This window comes from Ptychodera flava, assembly GCF_041260155.1.
Source record: "Ptychodera flava strain L36383 chromosome 3 unlocalized genomic scaffold, AS_Pfla_20210202 Scaffold_25__1_contigs__length_14229661_pilon, whole genome shotgun sequence".
NCBI classification, from domain to species: Eukaryota; Metazoa; Hemichordata; class Enteropneusta; family Ptychoderidae; genus Ptychodera; species Ptychodera flava.
In genome coordinates, this window is record NW_027248279.1 from 10,066,114 (window position 1) to 10,084,138 (window position 18,025).

General features: G+C 39.0%; 1 protein-coding gene across 1 annotated transcript in view; it reads right to left on the bottom strand.

Annotated features, from left to right (window-relative positions):
- LOC139125493 (alpha-2,8-sialyltransferase 8E-like) overlaps positions 1-18,025 on the bottom strand; it is a 51,851-nt gene that overhangs the window by 20,649 nt on the left and 13,177 nt on the right. Inside the window, exons 2-3 of the mRNA XM_070691558.1 lie at positions 2,964-3,105; positions 2,378-2,490 (exon numbers count right to left, since the gene is read on the bottom strand). Of these exons, the coding sequence (XP_070547659.1) occupies positions 2,378-2,490; positions 2,964-3,071 (221 nt within the window). The 5' untranslated portion in view covers positions 3,072-3,105. The remainder of the gene's footprint in view (positions 1-2,377; positions 2,491-2,963; positions 3,106-18,025) is intronic.

The window sequence follows — 18,025 nt, forward strand, 5'->3', positions numbered from 1 at the left end:
TAGGTCGCAGAGCGCCGGAGCGCCCGCACGCGACGGAATCTTTCAGTCTACATACATACATACATACATACATACATTTTAGCTCACGTGTTCACTCACATGAGCTAATGTTGTAGCGATGTCTGTCTGCCTGTCCGCGTGTGTGTATCAGTGTGTGTCTATCTGTCTTTTTACACGATAACTCAAAAGTGGCTTAACTGATTCAAGTCAGATTTCGTAGACAGATAGTATACGCTAATTGCAAGAACTGATTACACTTTGGTTAGTGTTGCTTGCATATTAATGAAGGTATGAACTATCATTTTTTTTCATATTATAGTTTCCTATGGCGATAGTAGTGACAATTTAGACATATATCAAGAAATGCTGCACAAAATTTCATGGAACTTTTCAAATATGAAAATCTCAGAATATTTTGATGATACTGTGTGTGTCTTGTCAATTATCTGCTAATTTGCATATTAAATGAACTTTTGTAATTAGTTATATTAAGTCTAAAATTCCTACACCAAATTTGATGACACTTGCTACAGGTATTGATCTTAAAGATATCTAAGTGTACTGAGAAGCATTGGGCGTGTCAAGCGAATAAAGGGCTTATTTGTATATTTAATGTAGTTTTGTAATTAGTCATGTAACTCCAAAATAACTGTACGAAATTGGATGAAATCTGCTGCAGATACTCATCCGAGAGATATGTGACTGTGTTGTGAAGCATTTAGTAGTGTGAAGTTAATGAGGTTTCATTTGCATATTTTATGAACTTTGTAAGTAGTGATAAAACTCAGATGTTGATCTGCTAGATACCTACTTGTCCCATGAAAAATTGAGCAGTGTCAAGTTAATAAACAGCTTATTTGCATATTAAATGAAGTTTTGTTATTAGTGATTTAACCTGCTACATATAATGATCTGACAGATATCTGATTGTTCTATGAAGCGTACTACTAATGAACCTGTTGTAAACCACGTGAGCACATTCAGTTCACTTGTGGTTAGCTCTATGCGCCTAGCTAGGGGTAGCCCAGTTGATTTGCGGGGGGCTGAAGGAAACGGGTATAGCGTCAGCTTATTTACCCACCTTAGCAGTAATTTTTTGTATGTACTTTACAAAATACAAAATCATTCAATCACAATCTTGTAAAGTCAAGCCGTTTTTAACATTTAATTATGTGGAAATATCCATGACCTCACACATGCACATCACTGAACATCAACTTATGCAACCTTTTCAATGTTACTGTCTCATGTAAATCACATGACTTGTAACAAATTCTTAGACAAAACTTGTTTTAATTGGAAACGAGTTCACAGTTAATATCTAACAGGTAGACATCAGTGGAGTGTTAAAAAGTATTTCACAGAGATTTACATGCTTTGCTCATTTTTCCTTTAAAAGTACACATTTTCAGCGAAAATATTTGTAAAATTGTTTGAGTAAAACACAGTCAATTGTTCATTTAGTCTTTGATACCTTTGTAGAAAGAATTTATTTAAATATAGTAATATATATTGTTTATTTTGATCATATCAGTAAGTTTTAAATCTTATCCTTTAAATTTACAGTCATTGTTTCACGTACACCACCAAAGCAATGTCGACAAATGCGACTGAAGAAATGAGTAAAAACTTGAGTAAATAACAATGAATATAAGAAATTATATATATTTACTGTGATATGAATGACAGATTAATATTCTTTTTCACCATGAAATATCTGATCAGATGGCATACAATATGACATTGCCATTCCTAATAAAATTTAAGACAAAATGTCAAACTTTAATAGACATATATCTATTAATAAAGTGTTTCCGCTTTGTGAGATTAATTTGTTTATCGATTTCAATCTCTTTTGTAGACTTGGCAAACATTCTCTCACGTTTATTCTAACACTAGCAGCATTGCATTTACAACACAGTGCAGTCGGGGAGTGCAGCAACAGAATACAAGTACACATACATGTACGGTCACTCTGTATGCACAGTCACTCCACACAGAGTGACTGTGATTCATAGTACTGAGGTTTCTGCTTCTATAGATACGCGTTGAAAATGCCGCCGTAGGAGGCAGCTCCAGAGACCACAGCTGGTCTACCACCTAAGGGTGCATCACAACCAATTCTTTTGCAGCCTTCCTAGAAGCAAGTTTTTCCTTCCCTCCTGCAGAGACATTTTCCGCCTTTAGCCGGCAACATTGTTTTTCGAAAATCCTCCAGCCCCCCCCTCCCCCCGAAATCAAATGGGCCACTCCGAATTACATGAAATCCCATTTTGAGGTACACTTCACAAGATTTGTACCGTTGCCTGACATAAACTGCTTTCATCGAACTTGCTTGACCAGCTTTTAGATACATGAAAAAGAAATAACTTTCTACCTGACGATAAAATCTGCAGAATCGATCGCTTTTCCACATTGGCTTCCCAAAAGTATACCACTATTGCCAACAATACTGCATTTCTTGAACGAATTCCATTTGTACGGAGATTCCTGAAAGAAAACGCAGAGTACCCTTCCGTCGTAAACTAAATGGGGCAGTTAACTTCATCTGATCGTCTCTACACTGTAATTATTTTGGGGCTTGTCAGCCAGTTGGTAGAGCATCCACACTGAAATCCTGAGATATAGGTTCAAATGCTTTATGGGTAATATTTGAAGATCCCAAAAACTTTGCAGCGTAGGGACGATCAGATTGTAGTTGTGAGACTTTCCCATTCTGTTGTTGTTGATGATGTTGTTGCTGCTGCTGCTGCTGCACTGATATCATTATCTATATCATTATGATTGATGATTCCATGTAAAGTTTTGGCCCTGCTGTTAATTTTCCGAAGAAAACATGCATTATACAAATCTCAAGCCCATGTCGATTAGACAAAATTCACCCGTCATTGTTTTTTCACCTTATCCATTTCATTTGTGCGATTGTCTTTGTCACCTTGGTAAGGGTCTGTACATGGACTTACCTTGGGCAAACGCTTAAGGATTGATGGCGTCATCAACACCGAATCATTCGAATACGTGTACTGCAAACTCTCATTGATCTTAACAGAATAGTGACTTGTGAGACACATTTCTGAAGTCCTGCATCCTTTATCCAGAAGATGCCTTCAAATAAAAGATAAAAACATGAGTGTTGATGCATTTTATTACATTTATTTGTCGTCTTATTATATGTAATATTGTACTTATGTTGATGTACTGCATGTCTGTACAAGTGACAATGACGACTGTAAAATTACTGAACAGTATTGGATGGCAAGGGATGATTGCCAAGCCTCACAACGTAGTCTGGAAACGCAACAGATTAATTGTTGGATTGTGCGACAGAAATGTTCTTCGAATGTCTATCTTTGGTCACATTATATGATGTGGTCTATCAAAACAAAATTAGAACAAAATTAACAGCATTTGCAAGCAAAAGCGAAGTTCCAGAGACCAGAGCAGCGGAAGAAACAAGAGAATGTGTGACAAAGATAGGTGCAGAATAAAAGAGTGCTTTGGATTTTAATATTCAAGCACGTACCTATAGGGCTGCTTGCAGTAAACACCATGATATACAACTAAAAGCAAGGCAGTCCACAGATAACAAATGCCTACATGTACGGTAAAACGAAACAGATACATACGGGGGCGACAACGCATGGAAATGTATATCAGACGACATTCTCGCCAGCCAGAGCAATAATTTTCGCTCCGCTGATCTACGCAAAAATCAATCGCTTGACGGGTAGCGCTGAGTTGTTGCCGTAAAGAGGTGCGTTGTTTACGACGATGATCAGACGAGAGGAAACATCGGACCTAGGCCGTTGAAATTGAAAACCGAGGCCACATGCATTTTCATTTGATTAAAAGCACAGACTAAAACAATTTTCATTGCAATGTCGCTGTTTTCACGAGATACGGACCGTTTGATCTTGGAAAGTTGAGCTGCTTTAACGTGCAGCCAACGCATGCCGGCGCCGGTGCGGTGACGGCTGTGTGTTACCGGCCTGTGTGTTACCGGCCTCGCAGACTGATATAGGAAAAACCGGGAAAAATCGCTGGTGGCTCCTCAGAAATACGGCGGGCAGTTTCTCCGCCAAAACAGCCGATTTTGAATCCAAATTTTGCATTGACCTTCGTTTTCGAGCACACCCACCTCGCCTAGGTACACGATGTACCCAGCCGCGCTTGTAAATTTAGGGAAAGCTTAATTTTCTCTCTCTATGCGAGCGAAGCCATCTTATGTGCCGCCATTGTTACATTCGGGCGAAACAGTATAGCGCCACGTACGGCGAGTATTTAGAGAAAAATAAAATCAAAAAGCAACAAAAAACAAAGCGAAAAAAAGCTAGAATTATTAATAGCTGAACGCAATATGATAGTCGAGCAATGCAGAATAAAAAATAAATAAATAAACACACAAGAAATGCCCGTAAAACCCGTCCGAGTTGAGCGATGACGTCATAGGCGTGTCGCAATGCATTCTGGGTAATTAAGGTAAAATTTGTGTATAGCATGTTCTATGATAGTAATACCGGAAATAGAGAAAGAAAGAAAGAAAGAAAGCAAGAAAGAAAGAAAGAAAGAAAGAAAGAAAGAAAGAAGGAAAGTGAGCAAAAACTAACAGTTCCAGAGCTGGTCTCTGGAACTAATTAACAGCATTGGGTATATTAGTGTATATGACCACAACCGGACGGTTGATTCAAAATTCAAGACACATGCGCAGTGGGATTGATACTGCTACAGTACTTGTTTTCTAGGATCCAACCAAATACCACCACAAATATATTCTAAAGCCAAATATTACCCTAACGCTATTATTGCCAACTAACACCTTAAATCTGTGTTGCATTGCCAAAATATGGTCACCTGAATTCTTCAGCTGCCGTCGCGTTAAATGTCCAGTCTGTTTTAATTCTTTTGTACACATCGATTACCGTCACGGATTGATTCTTTGTCGATGTCCAAGACGTGTTTGTAATCAGCTGTTTTGAAGCTTGAATTGTATTGTTAAGTTTGATGCCGTCAGTTTTCACATTTGGTTTTGACGTTTCTATAACAACCTTAGAGTTTTTGGTAAAGACCGTTGCATTGGTGATGTACATTTCCGGCGCTGTTTGAATGAAAGTTTTGTTGCTGGTCGAATGACGAGAAAGATTCAGATTTGAAGATGGCTTGAGACTTCGATCATCAATACTTCTGATGGGTGATATGGTCAGCCATGTGACGGCGATGCAATAAAAACACAGTATCAATAATAAAGTGCGTAATAAATTTGACATCGCATGGAAAGACCACAGGCAACAGAAGTCGCACAACTGTAAGGGAAAAAAGCAGAGATTGTTATGTTAAACACTTCACAGTCATCATAGCATAAAGCATTTCCTTGTTTTAGGTAGTATGACGAAAGGTTCCGATCGTATTTACGGGGGTCTGCCATCATATGAACCAGAGTATCTAAGTATCAATGTAAAAAATACTTATTAAGAATTATGTAATACCAATATATTGATGGTGCAAATACAGCGATCTGATCGGTCGAGACGCGAAAAGAACCGTGGTATATTGGCGATATACCACGGCTGGCACATGGGCGCGAGCTCTCAGCTTGAGCAAAACTCCGTTTATGACGTTCCACGCCAGAATTTCAATATACCGTTATGATATAATAACAATAAATCTAACCAATCGACGGTATACACTCGATTTTGACCAGTTCACGACATATATGCAATCGCTATCGCTCGTGCATATATGTCTTAATCTGGTCAAAATCTCGTGGTATATCATCGCTGGGTGTGCTTTATTGCTTAGATATATAAAGAGAAGGCGCTATGGTCTTAGATACATGAAATGTACATCGCTACAATTCTAATTGTGTATTTTCATGGTGTCATAGCTTTCATGCAAACAATAATGGATTGTGAGGACTTTACAGCTAAAGGAAGTTGAAGCTCTGTCAAGGGAATCTAATGCTGACTGGCGAAGAAGTGAAAACCGAAGGTTTGGAAGAGGCAAATCTGGAACTGAAGCAACAGTTAGAATGAGAATGGCTGCAACTGCTCCCCTGACGTCATCACCTGCAGGCGGGAGACAGAATACCTAACACACGACATACAGAGACTGAGTCCAAACAATTGTAAAAGGTACTAAGTGTCTTAAAGGGGCTAGGATGTAATTAAGTTGTTTGCCGAAAAGGGATGGCGTCAAACGTCTAATTAATAACGTTTAAAAATAATATCCAGGAATTTTATTTATTTAGGTGTTTAGCACACTTTTACGCTCAACCTTGACAAACGAGCGCTCAAGTTCATTACAAAACAGCTGCCGAGATAAACGTGAATGGCAAAGACATATAAGACAAAACATATAAGATATAAGTAAAACCAAACAAAAATTTTGGAAAAATCGTTTTGTAACAAGTGATAAGCAGGTGTTACTTTTCAGAGAATAGATTGAAGCTGCTTTATTTACGTTGCAGATTTTTTTATAGATGGTTTTATAGATGGTAATTTTATCCATCAGGACCATGTGATAAAAAAACCTTCAGACAAGAAAAATTGGATTGTAAAATACCTTGCAATTTAGAAAGCAATTCCATGCCAATGGAAACGATGTATGAATTGTAAATAGACAAAGAATACCAATGATGATAAAGTATTTCAAGGAAAAGATATTCAGATATATATGAGTTTCATGTAAAGATTTCGATTGGGTGTACATAACAAAGATCACTGACAAGTCATATGCAAAAATAATTTGGGTAAATCAGTTGGGAACAGGCTGTGAGTGGAGTACAATTTGGAATATAAAAGAGAAGGTAAAAGCTACGACAGTTAGAGAATATGTTCAATTAAACATTATTCTATTATATAATAAAATACCACACAGGTACAATCTATGGAAATGCAAGAAGTTGACAAACCCATGCGTGAGCACTGTAAGCGCACTGAAAATTGTCAGCACTTTCTTTTCGAATGTATTTCTGTTAAAGGTTTCGTCTTGCAATGGTATTGAGTTTCTAGAATCTGAATTTATTGATGTACCATCCAAATTACCAGAGCTTAATGTAATTATCGCAGGTGACATGAATGCTCGCACTGGTAAGCAATTAGACTACACTGTTGACGATGACACGGCTTATGTTATAGATGACACTGTTTTGTATAACAAAGATTATTTTAACGAATCACGTTTATCTAAAGACAAAGAAGTAAATAGCTACGGTCGCTAACTGCTTTCATTTTGCTGTTCTTTCAATTTGCATATTTTAAATGGTAGAAGAGGTGTTGATAGAAATGTGGGGAATTTACCTATCTTGCCAATGCTGGCACAAGTGTTGTAGATTTGTACAAATTACTAGTAGATGATATTATTGCTGATCCGAATGCTGATGTTGGTGACTGCATTGCAACCGTTGGGAATTTATTCAAAGCAGCTGCGACAGCGTGTGGTATGGCAAAACGTCTTACACCAAATTTCAAAAATCAACTGCAGCAACCTTTTTGGTACGATACTGAATGTTCGGAATTGAAAACAAAAAAGTATGCTTTATTGAAAAACGTTTCGTAGAGTAAATTATTTTGCTTTGTTACAGGAATAAAAAGATGTGAAACGTACATTTAAGGAAAAATGTCAATTCCAAAAGAAGAATTTATTATGAAGAAGAAAAATCTAAATTAGCCTCAAACTGTGCGTCCGACTCGAAACTGTTTTGGTCGGCCATAAGAAAATTGACTATTAAACGACCACTAACAAACACCATTGGCCTGAGATGAGTGGTTTGACTATTTTAGTAATTTGTTATCTCTTAAACCTGGGGCTGATTATGATTTTTCTTTATCTGATGAATTGAAGGATCTTTTTGAAAATACGGATGCTATTCCATTTATGACAGAGGTGGATTATGACATATTAAATGGACCGATTTCAGGTCATGAGATCTTAAAAGCAATTCGTCATCTTAAAAATGGCAAGTCCTCTGGATTTGATGAACGATTAGGAGAATTTTTCAAAGTTTCTGAAACTTACTTGTTGCCATGTTTAATTGTTCTCTTTAACAAACTGTTTGATTCTGGACTGTTCCCAGACGATTGGACCAAAGCAATAATTGTCCCTCTACATAAAAAAGGCCAAATAAATGTTGCAGGAAATTATAGAGGCATTTCATTGTTAAGTGTATTCAGTAAAATTTTTACCTTTGTTCTCAACAATCGTTTGACCTTCTGGGCTGAAACTCTTGGTGAAATTGATGAAACACAGGCTGGCTTTAGGCGTGGTTATTCTACCGTTGATAATATTTTTATTCTCCAAAAATATCTGACACTTAAACGTGGCAAATTTTATTGTGTTTTCGTCGATTTCGCCAAGGCGTTCGACAAAGTAGAAAGACAGAGATTATGGTATGTTTTGCTATAAGGGGGAATAGGTGGTAAAATGTTTAATATGATTCATGCTATGTATAAAAATGTAAAAGCATGCGTGAGATCCCAGAGTTGACTCACTGATGTTTTTGACTGTCCAATAGGAGTTCGTCAAGGGTGCATGTTAAGGCCCTTTTTGTTTTCTTTTTTTTATAAATGAGTTGCTAAATGAGCTCCACAGAAATGAGTTACGTGGTGTACAACTTACTCCAGATTTAGTAGAAATCTTCTGCCTTTTATTTGCAGATGACGTCACACTTTTTTTCTTATACGATTGTTGGATGACAACGCCTTCTGAACAATTCAAGCTCATATTGTGACTCGTGAATTTAGATAAAAAAATATTGTTTTTAAATCTGGGGCTCATCTGTCCAAATCAGAAAAGTGGCACTTTAACGGAAAACCTGTTGAAGTAGTTCTTATTACAAATATCTTGGTATTTTACTCTCATGTCGATTGCAATGGTCCATAGCAACTAAAACTATTGCTCAGCAGGCAAAAACAAATTATTTTTAAATATTGCAAGATGGGTATGTTCCCTTATGATGTTTATTTTAAAGTGTTTGTTACTATGATCCTACCTATATTAACCTACGCGTCTGAGATTTGGGGTTATAGGAAATATGACTGTTTTAGTCTTTAGAAAGAGTACAGTAGTTTGCTTGTCGTGTATTAGTAGTAGAGTAAACGTGGACAACTGGGATGAAGTAAGAATTTTACACCCCATTTTATTCATTTATCTACATGAAGCGAAGGAAAAATTAACCATCCATGTAACTAAAGTATGACCCTGACCTATATACGAACTCACGCATGCGCAACAGGGGTTTGACGCAGCAGTGCATTGTCCTGAACTAAGCAGGGAAATTCCCTTCTGAGTCACACACAACATGTTTATACATGTATGGGAAATTCCGTGTGAGTCATCACCATCAAACTAGCCTATATAAAGGACCCCGTTGTCAGTCCGGCCGGCCGGTCGCGGAGTCTAGCTGAAGTTAACTAACTTTCATATCCATTCAATCCATAATATCGTAGATATCGCTCCAGCGGCGGACTAAATCCTTCTTGTTTTTGAATTTCTAGCGCCTGATGAAATATGTTCTGAATAAGTTCTGACCCCGGAGCCTCCTCGTTCCGAAGGGTTGCGCCTTTTTCTTGTATTTGTGTAAGCAGCTGTTTATATTGAACATAATAATGTTTATATTTCTCTCGTCTCTTTGCTACACCGTTTTCCCTTGTATCACATCAATAACAACACCTGGTATAGGAGTTAAGGCTAACAGTACCGGAACTGTTGGAATTGCTGCTATGACAGCAGAGCTTACAAGAATTCCCTTAGTAATATTGAGAGCCATATCAATTCGACCCATTAATTTATAACTGCGACGATATGCAGCGCTAGTTCTTTCGATATAGTCGGCCAATTGTTCAACGCTTTCAACAACTGAGATGTGCATTTTTACTGTATATGTAAGGGGGGATAAAAAATAATTGTAGTAATATAGAAATACAATATGGCAGAAGGAGGAGAAGATATACCACTCCAGGATTTCGATGATGCAAATTTGAATGATGATGATGATATTACTGAAACATCCTTTATAGGCGATGATAATACCCTTGCGGAAGCCGATCCTTCCCAGGCTGGCTCACGAGATAGTCCGTATATAGATCGTACGATTAAACAGAGAGTAGAACTTACAAAGCAAATGGCTGACATATACTTAGATATTAATATGATTAATGATGAGCATAAACGAATATTAATGCATAATAATGCTAGTATTAGGAATGGAGAGCTGTATTATCGAGACGCCAGGCTGACATATAATAAAGGCAAGAAGTATTTAATGTTCTCCTCAGTAAAAGGTAAGGGAGCTGCAGAATTTAAAAGAGATATATTAGAATATCCATCAGAAATGGTAACACAATTGACTGATAATGAAGCGAAAACATTAATGAACAGGCAGGCCGATAGACTGAAACCCTACGACATTGGACGACTCAGAGATAGAATAACAGATTTACGAGTAAATTTTAGCGATAATGCCGATGAAATACATACTATAGAAAATAAAATCGATGAATGGAATAATCTAAACCCTGACTACAGAGCTTTTGTTGATGAATTAAAGATGGCAAATATGCGTCTTAATGAGCTTTACAGTGAAAGAGATAAAATTATGTCAGAACAGACAGAACTTACACCTGAACTCAGAACAAGACTAGCTAAAATTAATAATCGAATTGAAGTACAACATGATATGATCAGTGAGGCACGTGAAAGACTGGCTACGACTAGGTCTCTTCGTGATGTAATTTCCGATCCAGAATTGTCACTCAGGCTGAAGCTGACAGAGTTATTTAAACGAAATGGTATTACAATCGCTGCAATACTGACTGCCCTTGGAATGACAATATCAACAATTGCCCTGGCTGTGACTAGAGGAGGAGGGGGAGGAGGGGGAGCAGGAACTGGAGCAAACGCAGGAGGTTCAGGTCCGCCCAAAGTATATACAAAAGCGAAAGAAATTGTAAAGCAATTTGGCGAATGGTTAAAACCTTGGCCGCAAAAAGTGCTGCTGCAATACCAGGTTTAATCGGTTCCCTCGTCAGTTTTCTATTAAAAACAGCAGGATCGGTGGTCGGATTTGTTGGAGAACAGCTATGGATATTTTTAACTGGATTAACATTAGTCATTATAAATAAAATTATGTATTAATATATGACACTCCCTACGGCATCAACATGTTTGGTGAAAAGAATATTGCAAAGTTTCTTTCCAAAAATAAAGACCTGTTTGGTTTCTCTGTCGAATTGGAATGGTGTAAACTTCGGCGGGTAAATCGACATATCCTTCGAGCAAATCCAGGTGTCCGACTCAAAGATGATAATCTATATCATAACATTTTAGCTTTCGTGAAGGAATGTCAGAAGACTAACTTCTTTAAGCGACTAGAATTCATAGCTGTATTCCAGGATACTGAGGATGACCAAGAGGCTCATCATCTCCAAGAATATTGGGTTCTTCGATTGATTCGCGACACAGGCAATCGATTTATCTTTCAGTCAGATGGAAATATTTACGTAAAGATGTGATTTTTTCTTCTAAGTTATTATATACACGAAGTGAAATGTAAGATGTGATTTATTTTCTTTTTTTTCTTCTACTATATACATTACACGAAAATGGGGTACGATAGAACATTATCACCGACTTTCACCAACCGAATACCGAATGGAACAAGTCAGAAAGAACTCATCACGTGATTGCTCATAATCCAAGTGAGGCAGATCCAGGCCAGACACTTATCATACGATGTCCGAAGTTAGAAAGCGGAGTACTCTTAGTTCCAGATACTTTCGACCTGGTTTTTGATCTCGAAGTAATGGGAGGTGGAACTACCCGAGTAGTACAAAATGTTGCAAAAAATTTGGTGGATAGTATGAAACTCACATTTGAGGGCCAGGCACTTTTCGATTTGAATAAATATAACCTCATTGAATGCTATCGCGATCTCTTCAAACATAAAAAGGAGAGAACGAACATGACACTGTACGGAATTCAGAACGAAAATCTAAGAAAATTAAGAAGCGGTTCGACCGATGCAGATGCTGCCGTCGTGGGCGATAATTTACTTTTTGACACATATAAAACAAAATATGCTATTCGTCTCACTCATCCCCTCATAACAGGCCATGGAGTTGCATATCCAAAAGCGTTAGGGAGTCATATTGAATGGGAAATTACGTTGGCACCCGCCCCCCAATTACTTGTCAGTAATCAGTTTATTACAACCAATTATAAATTAAAAAACATTCAAATGGAATACGAGACAATTTCTGACCTCAAACTCGCGGGGTCAACTGCTGGTTATTACAACGGTGAAAAAGTTACCTTTACGAGCATATACATTATTTTAGAACAATCCCATTCAAAGAATCGGACACGGTTATCAATGAAAATATAAATGTACCACGACGTAGCATTAGAGGTATCGCTATACTCTTCACTAAAAATCAGAATCAGTCAGAACTGAACAGTGAACTTTTCATTAACCCCTCCATTGAATCTGTGTCTGTAATGATTGAAGGCATTGCAAATAAAGTGTACGCTCAGAAGATGATACCAGACAATTTTGGCGAGAGGTGCGACGGTATTTTGCTGAAGATAAAGATTGGTGTGAAATTGATATAGATGAGGCCGATTATTTGAAGAATAAATTCTGTCTGTTTATCGATCTGCGTAGTTTTAAAGATATTGAGTTTCATGGAAATGGTTTAAAAGTAATGAACACAAAGGACGGAATTCAACTTGAGATCCTGAAGAAAGATACCGCGTGGGGTGGCGATGACGCTCACAATGATAATATATTTGCCCACATTATGTTATCAGTGATGCCCAGGTCACTGTTGAAAATAGTAGATTAATGTCTTTACAATTTTAAACCGTAACCATGACCCGTCGTCCGTCCTATCGGCCATGTTTCTGCCAGCCATTCGCCCGTGTCTGGATTGTATAACTGCACACGTTTTATATCATTTGGCGCCATCATGATTTTACTACGCTTTTCACTACGGATTTCTCCAGCCTTTTTCCGTACAAACTGTACAAACTGTGCCGGCTCGGACTTCTTCCCAGTTTCAAACAGATCTTTATAATCTTCAAAGTTCAAATGTTTTCTAACACAACATCTTTCACCCCTTTATTTTTTTTCGTCTCCGAAGTTGGAGTTCGAAAAGCATACACTTTCGAGCGTATGCCGACAAAATCAAGAATAGGTTCACCATTCAACTCATCTTTAAATTTACCTATCACTTTTTTATTAATCTTCGGAAAGTTGGGGCCACCATGGGTCCACTCATCCCACTAGTATCATATATAGACTTCTCACCATTCTTTTCACATCTTCCCGAACTATATCATTGAAAGTTACGTCCGGATCCGGGGAGGGTATTGGCACACTGTAAACAAAACTGTCAGTATCCATGTAGGCTAATCGTATTCCAGGGAACTTGACCCGAAAGTAATTGTAATGCGTCTCATACATAAGCAGCTTAGAAAGTTCCAGTACTGCGGCGCCGATGAAAACTGGTTTTACATATTTATGCTCATCCGTTTTCAGTTCCAGTAGGGCACTATCGCAGGAATCGCCATCCTCTTCGGAAGTTATGAAAGTTATATGTTTCATCTTTGGATTATACTTCTGAATCTTTTTACGTCCACTATCCGTGCCGTTCCAGTCCGAAACAAATTTAAAGTCTCTGTACTTTCGAACATCCTCTATTGTCTTACCGAACATTGCATTATTCATCAGCTTATAGAAATTCTTTTCGAAATCTGTCCTCCCCTTTGTCCTCATTTTAGTGTTAAAGTCAATATATTCCGCGAGACATGCGCTCTCATCGAAGGCAAGCGCCCGATACACTTTTTTCAATCTCATTCCCATCCGAAGATAGAATTCCAGCAACTTGTAGTGTAAGACATAGGACTCTCTATCCATCACACTTGTAATCAGTCGACCGCCCTGCCTCGGAAATTCATAGTGATGCGGTGCTAATGGCAAATCGCTGTGTTCTTCATGTAATTCGGGGGGATATTCTAAGTCTACTTCTAGAAAACTTGGTGGAAAGGTGGCACCGGGTCCCCACCCCCCGGAGCCTACTCCGCCCCCTTCTTCCCATTCCTCCCACTCTTCCATCGTCATCCAATGAAGTCCTCCCACTGGCATTGCCTGACTCATTGCCCAGCCGTAGAGATTGTTTGCATCGAGATATTTTATTTCGGTCACCGGTTTCTCTGGATCGTAATTCCCGCCAGCTCCGCCGGCGACGGCCGGATGATTTGTCTGTAAATAATGAATATTACACTGGCTGATACCTCCTCGTATTCCCCGTTGTACGAAAGTCATCTGCTCAGCATCTTGAATGAGTTTAAACTTATTACCCGTGTAAAGTAACATAGCATCCCATGTCAAGCCAGGCGCTGACATGTAATGGGCCGGATCTAACTTATATGCTTCTAAACATGTGTCGCGAAAATTTTCGAATATATTTGCAAGAAGTAGAACGTCAGTCTCACAATAGAATTCCATATAATCACGAATCGTCTTACATCCAACTTCGTCCCATACTCGCAAAGCATGTTCGTAATCGGACTCTGAAATCCCCTCTTCCGTCAATTCGCTATAAAATTCCCCTCTCTCCGGGAGCTCCTCCTCTCCCAGTCTGTCAACCGAGTCTAAATATTCGTAGGGGAAGAAACCTTTCACCCTTTGAATGTCCGGGTACGTAAGTGGTACCGTCGTCCATCCGTGGTCCGGCACAGTTTTTGCCAACTTCGCCAATGACCCCATCATCAACTGAGCACTGTCCATAAACTTTATAGAAAAGAAACGTCTCTTTATCTCCCTCTTCCCTCCGCAACAACAATTGAGGCATGAAAAATAAATGTTTTCGAGAGACCCATAATTCCTCCATTGCTCGTCTTAGCTATAATTTTAGGCTCTGGTCCGGAACCCCCATCATCTCCTTCGGTAACGATTTCATGTAATTCTTTCAAAATAAAAGAACATCGTATCCCTTGAGGTTGTGAAAGTAGATAGGAATGGTTCTCGACGGCCGGCATCCCTCGCAATAGAAGGTCGCCTCCTCCTTCACTACTCGGTATCCTGCCGGCTCTCCACATGCAATACAGACTGGATCACATCCGTCGCGCCGGTAATTAGAAGGATCCCTCATCGTATTATTTTCCAATAATACGATTTAGAATAATACTCGGCCCGTTCTTTCATATCCTTTAGAAAGTCTGTAACACAGGAGAGACCTGTGAATGTTCTTTTACCATAAACAGTGGGTCGGCCCGGGCCTCGTTCCGAAGGAGCCCCCCACCCCCGTTCCACCATAACATACGAAAGACAAATTGGAATGTGCCGGCCGGTCCCCTTCTCAATAATTGCCTCAGTATCTGCATAGACGACGTAGGGAGAAGGAACCTTCTTCCGATGTCCTTCAAATTGACACACTTCCTTAGGAAAATCTGGCTGGGCAGTGTCTGTTCCACAGTATACCTGATGTTTTTCTAATTCTTCTGTTGACTTAAAACCTCTTTTACAAACCATACAAATACCCTTCCGTCTGCGCTCATTCTTTCGATTAGTACGAGAATTACGAAGGCGATTTTCCGCAGTAATTGGTACGAAGTGAGAACGGCCGCCGTCTTCGCCAACTATCAGTAAGATATTTGCTATTTGATTCCTATCGGCTTCACCTTCGGCTCCGCCAGGGGCACTATATAACACAGTTATGTCGGACGGGGGAGCGGGATCATTTTCGTAGATCTGAAATACTTGAAGTTTGATGCCTGGATTTTGCTGCTCGAAGCGCCTGAATACAGTCAGATCGGCGGGCGTAGGAAAGGGAATACCTTCCCACAGTAGTCAGCAATAAATGGGGCGTACGTATTCCATTTTCTCCTTACCTGACCACCCCTCTTTTCACGAAACTCGGGGTCGGTCAACTTTAAACTTGCTACGATGGCGTATTGAAAACAGTTCTCGCTGCCCGAAGGTAGCACCAGATCGCTAACACAATGCTTATTTTTTAACCATCTGGAAGTTGGACTGCGCCAGCCCCAGCCCCGAGTAAAACTTCTACTAGAATTACTTCAAAATTAAGTATCTCCTCGAGAACGAGACCAGAACCCTCAACATTTTCAATTGTATCAAGCATACGATCGTAGCGATCTATTAATTGTTGCCCCACATCCAATCCCGATCCTCTTACATCTTTTGTGTATGTATCATTTAATTTAACATACAATGAACGCGATTGTGTATTACCAGTTTTCGGATCCGATAATTTGACTTCCATTTCGGTATAAACAGAGTACATCTTTCGTTCCGTTTCTTTGACCATACCTTCAATATCCACCAGCTCCCCGATATCCTTGACTCGCTTGACTTCAGGAAATTCTTTTCGTAAAACTGCTCCCTTGAATGCTGTATGTAATCGACGGGCCATAATAATCTTATGATATATACTATCCTAAAAATTTTTAAAATGAAAAATAATTATTCTATGATAGGTCATCAAAATCCACTATAATATTTTTGGCAGCATTTATTTGTTTATATATCTCGCCTAATCTTTCTAAGTCGACTAGTTCTTCCGCATCTTGAATTTCTGGTTTATTAGGCGCAGCACAAAATATTAATCTCTCAACAGTGAAAGAAAGAGCACGCTTACTTAAGCGCGGTTTAAATGCTAAGAATTCTATCTTACTACCTTTTCGGATATTACGAGGTACAATAGCAGGATTTTCTCGGACTGGTAGCAACGGGCTCACTGTTTTAAAACCGCAGTCAATTTCTTGAACCATATCAATACATGTAGCGAAATCGTGAGCCCCTCTCCCTCCCCTCTTTTAAACTGAAATTTAAAATACGCCACTGGCTGAGGCCCCTCGCTACCTCGCTTCTGATAAACTTTAGATGGATTGTAAAATCCGGTCTTGGAGTGAGCGGCTAGGCTTGCAGCATAACTTTTAGCAGTGCTTGCATCGAAACTTTCACCTAAGGTACGGAATACTATTAAATCGGTAAACTTTTGAAGACTCGGTTGCCAACGGACACACACCCCATCGCATGTAGCAGGATCTCTAGAGCCGTACTTAGGTCCGATGGGGAAAACTACTTCTAGCTCACTGTCTACGTATATGAAAGGATCTACCAATGATTCACCAAATATGAGTTTCCCTTCGTCACTGATTTGAATATTCTCTTCTCCGGTTTCAAGTATTTTTATTGCAGTTGAAATAGAAAGGATTGTCATTGTCTTATCGTATATATCTTAATAAAAAATAATTTAAAAAATTTTTCTATGATATAGTATCCTAAAATGTCATACATATTCATAAATGGACCAACTGGAAGTGGTAAGAGTTACGATGCAGTAAATTTGGATCCGTATCACGTACCAGAATTTGACACTAGTTTTTCCAGCAACATTGCCGACTTTTATAATGGGCGCCACGTTTCGATTGCCGATTTTCAGAAACAGTTTATAGATCATACTCTTAGTTTACAATATCAGGCTGGTGATGGGGAGGGGGAGTGGGAGGGCCTCCCTTCAGAACGCTACATTATTTGTGACTCTTCCATCATTCAACATCTGACTTTTTCTAGAATCCGGGGCGTTTCCGTGGCAGCGGAAGAAAAAAGGATTGTTTCTTTAGCATTTAACCATTTACATAGTTTCATTATCATATTCAAAGATATGCCTTGGTATTATTGCAGGCGGAATGTGTTGACTCGAGCCAGGTCGTACGAAATAACCGCCTTAAAAGAACTAGAAGAGATTCACAACAAGTTCAAACAGACTTTCTTAGAAATTTGCCACGACTACAGACTTCCATGTTTGGTAATTCGGAACGCTCTTACGCCTGAAGTTCTCAAGAATATACTTAATCCAACAATTGATACCGAGACAGTCGGACCAGTAGAATATCCACGAGCTTTTGACTTTGGAATTGCATGGAGCGGCGGCAGCCAGGATTTTTAATAGACGGTTTCAAGGAGGAGGAACTTGAAAAGCGTACTTCCCACCTGGTCAAGAAC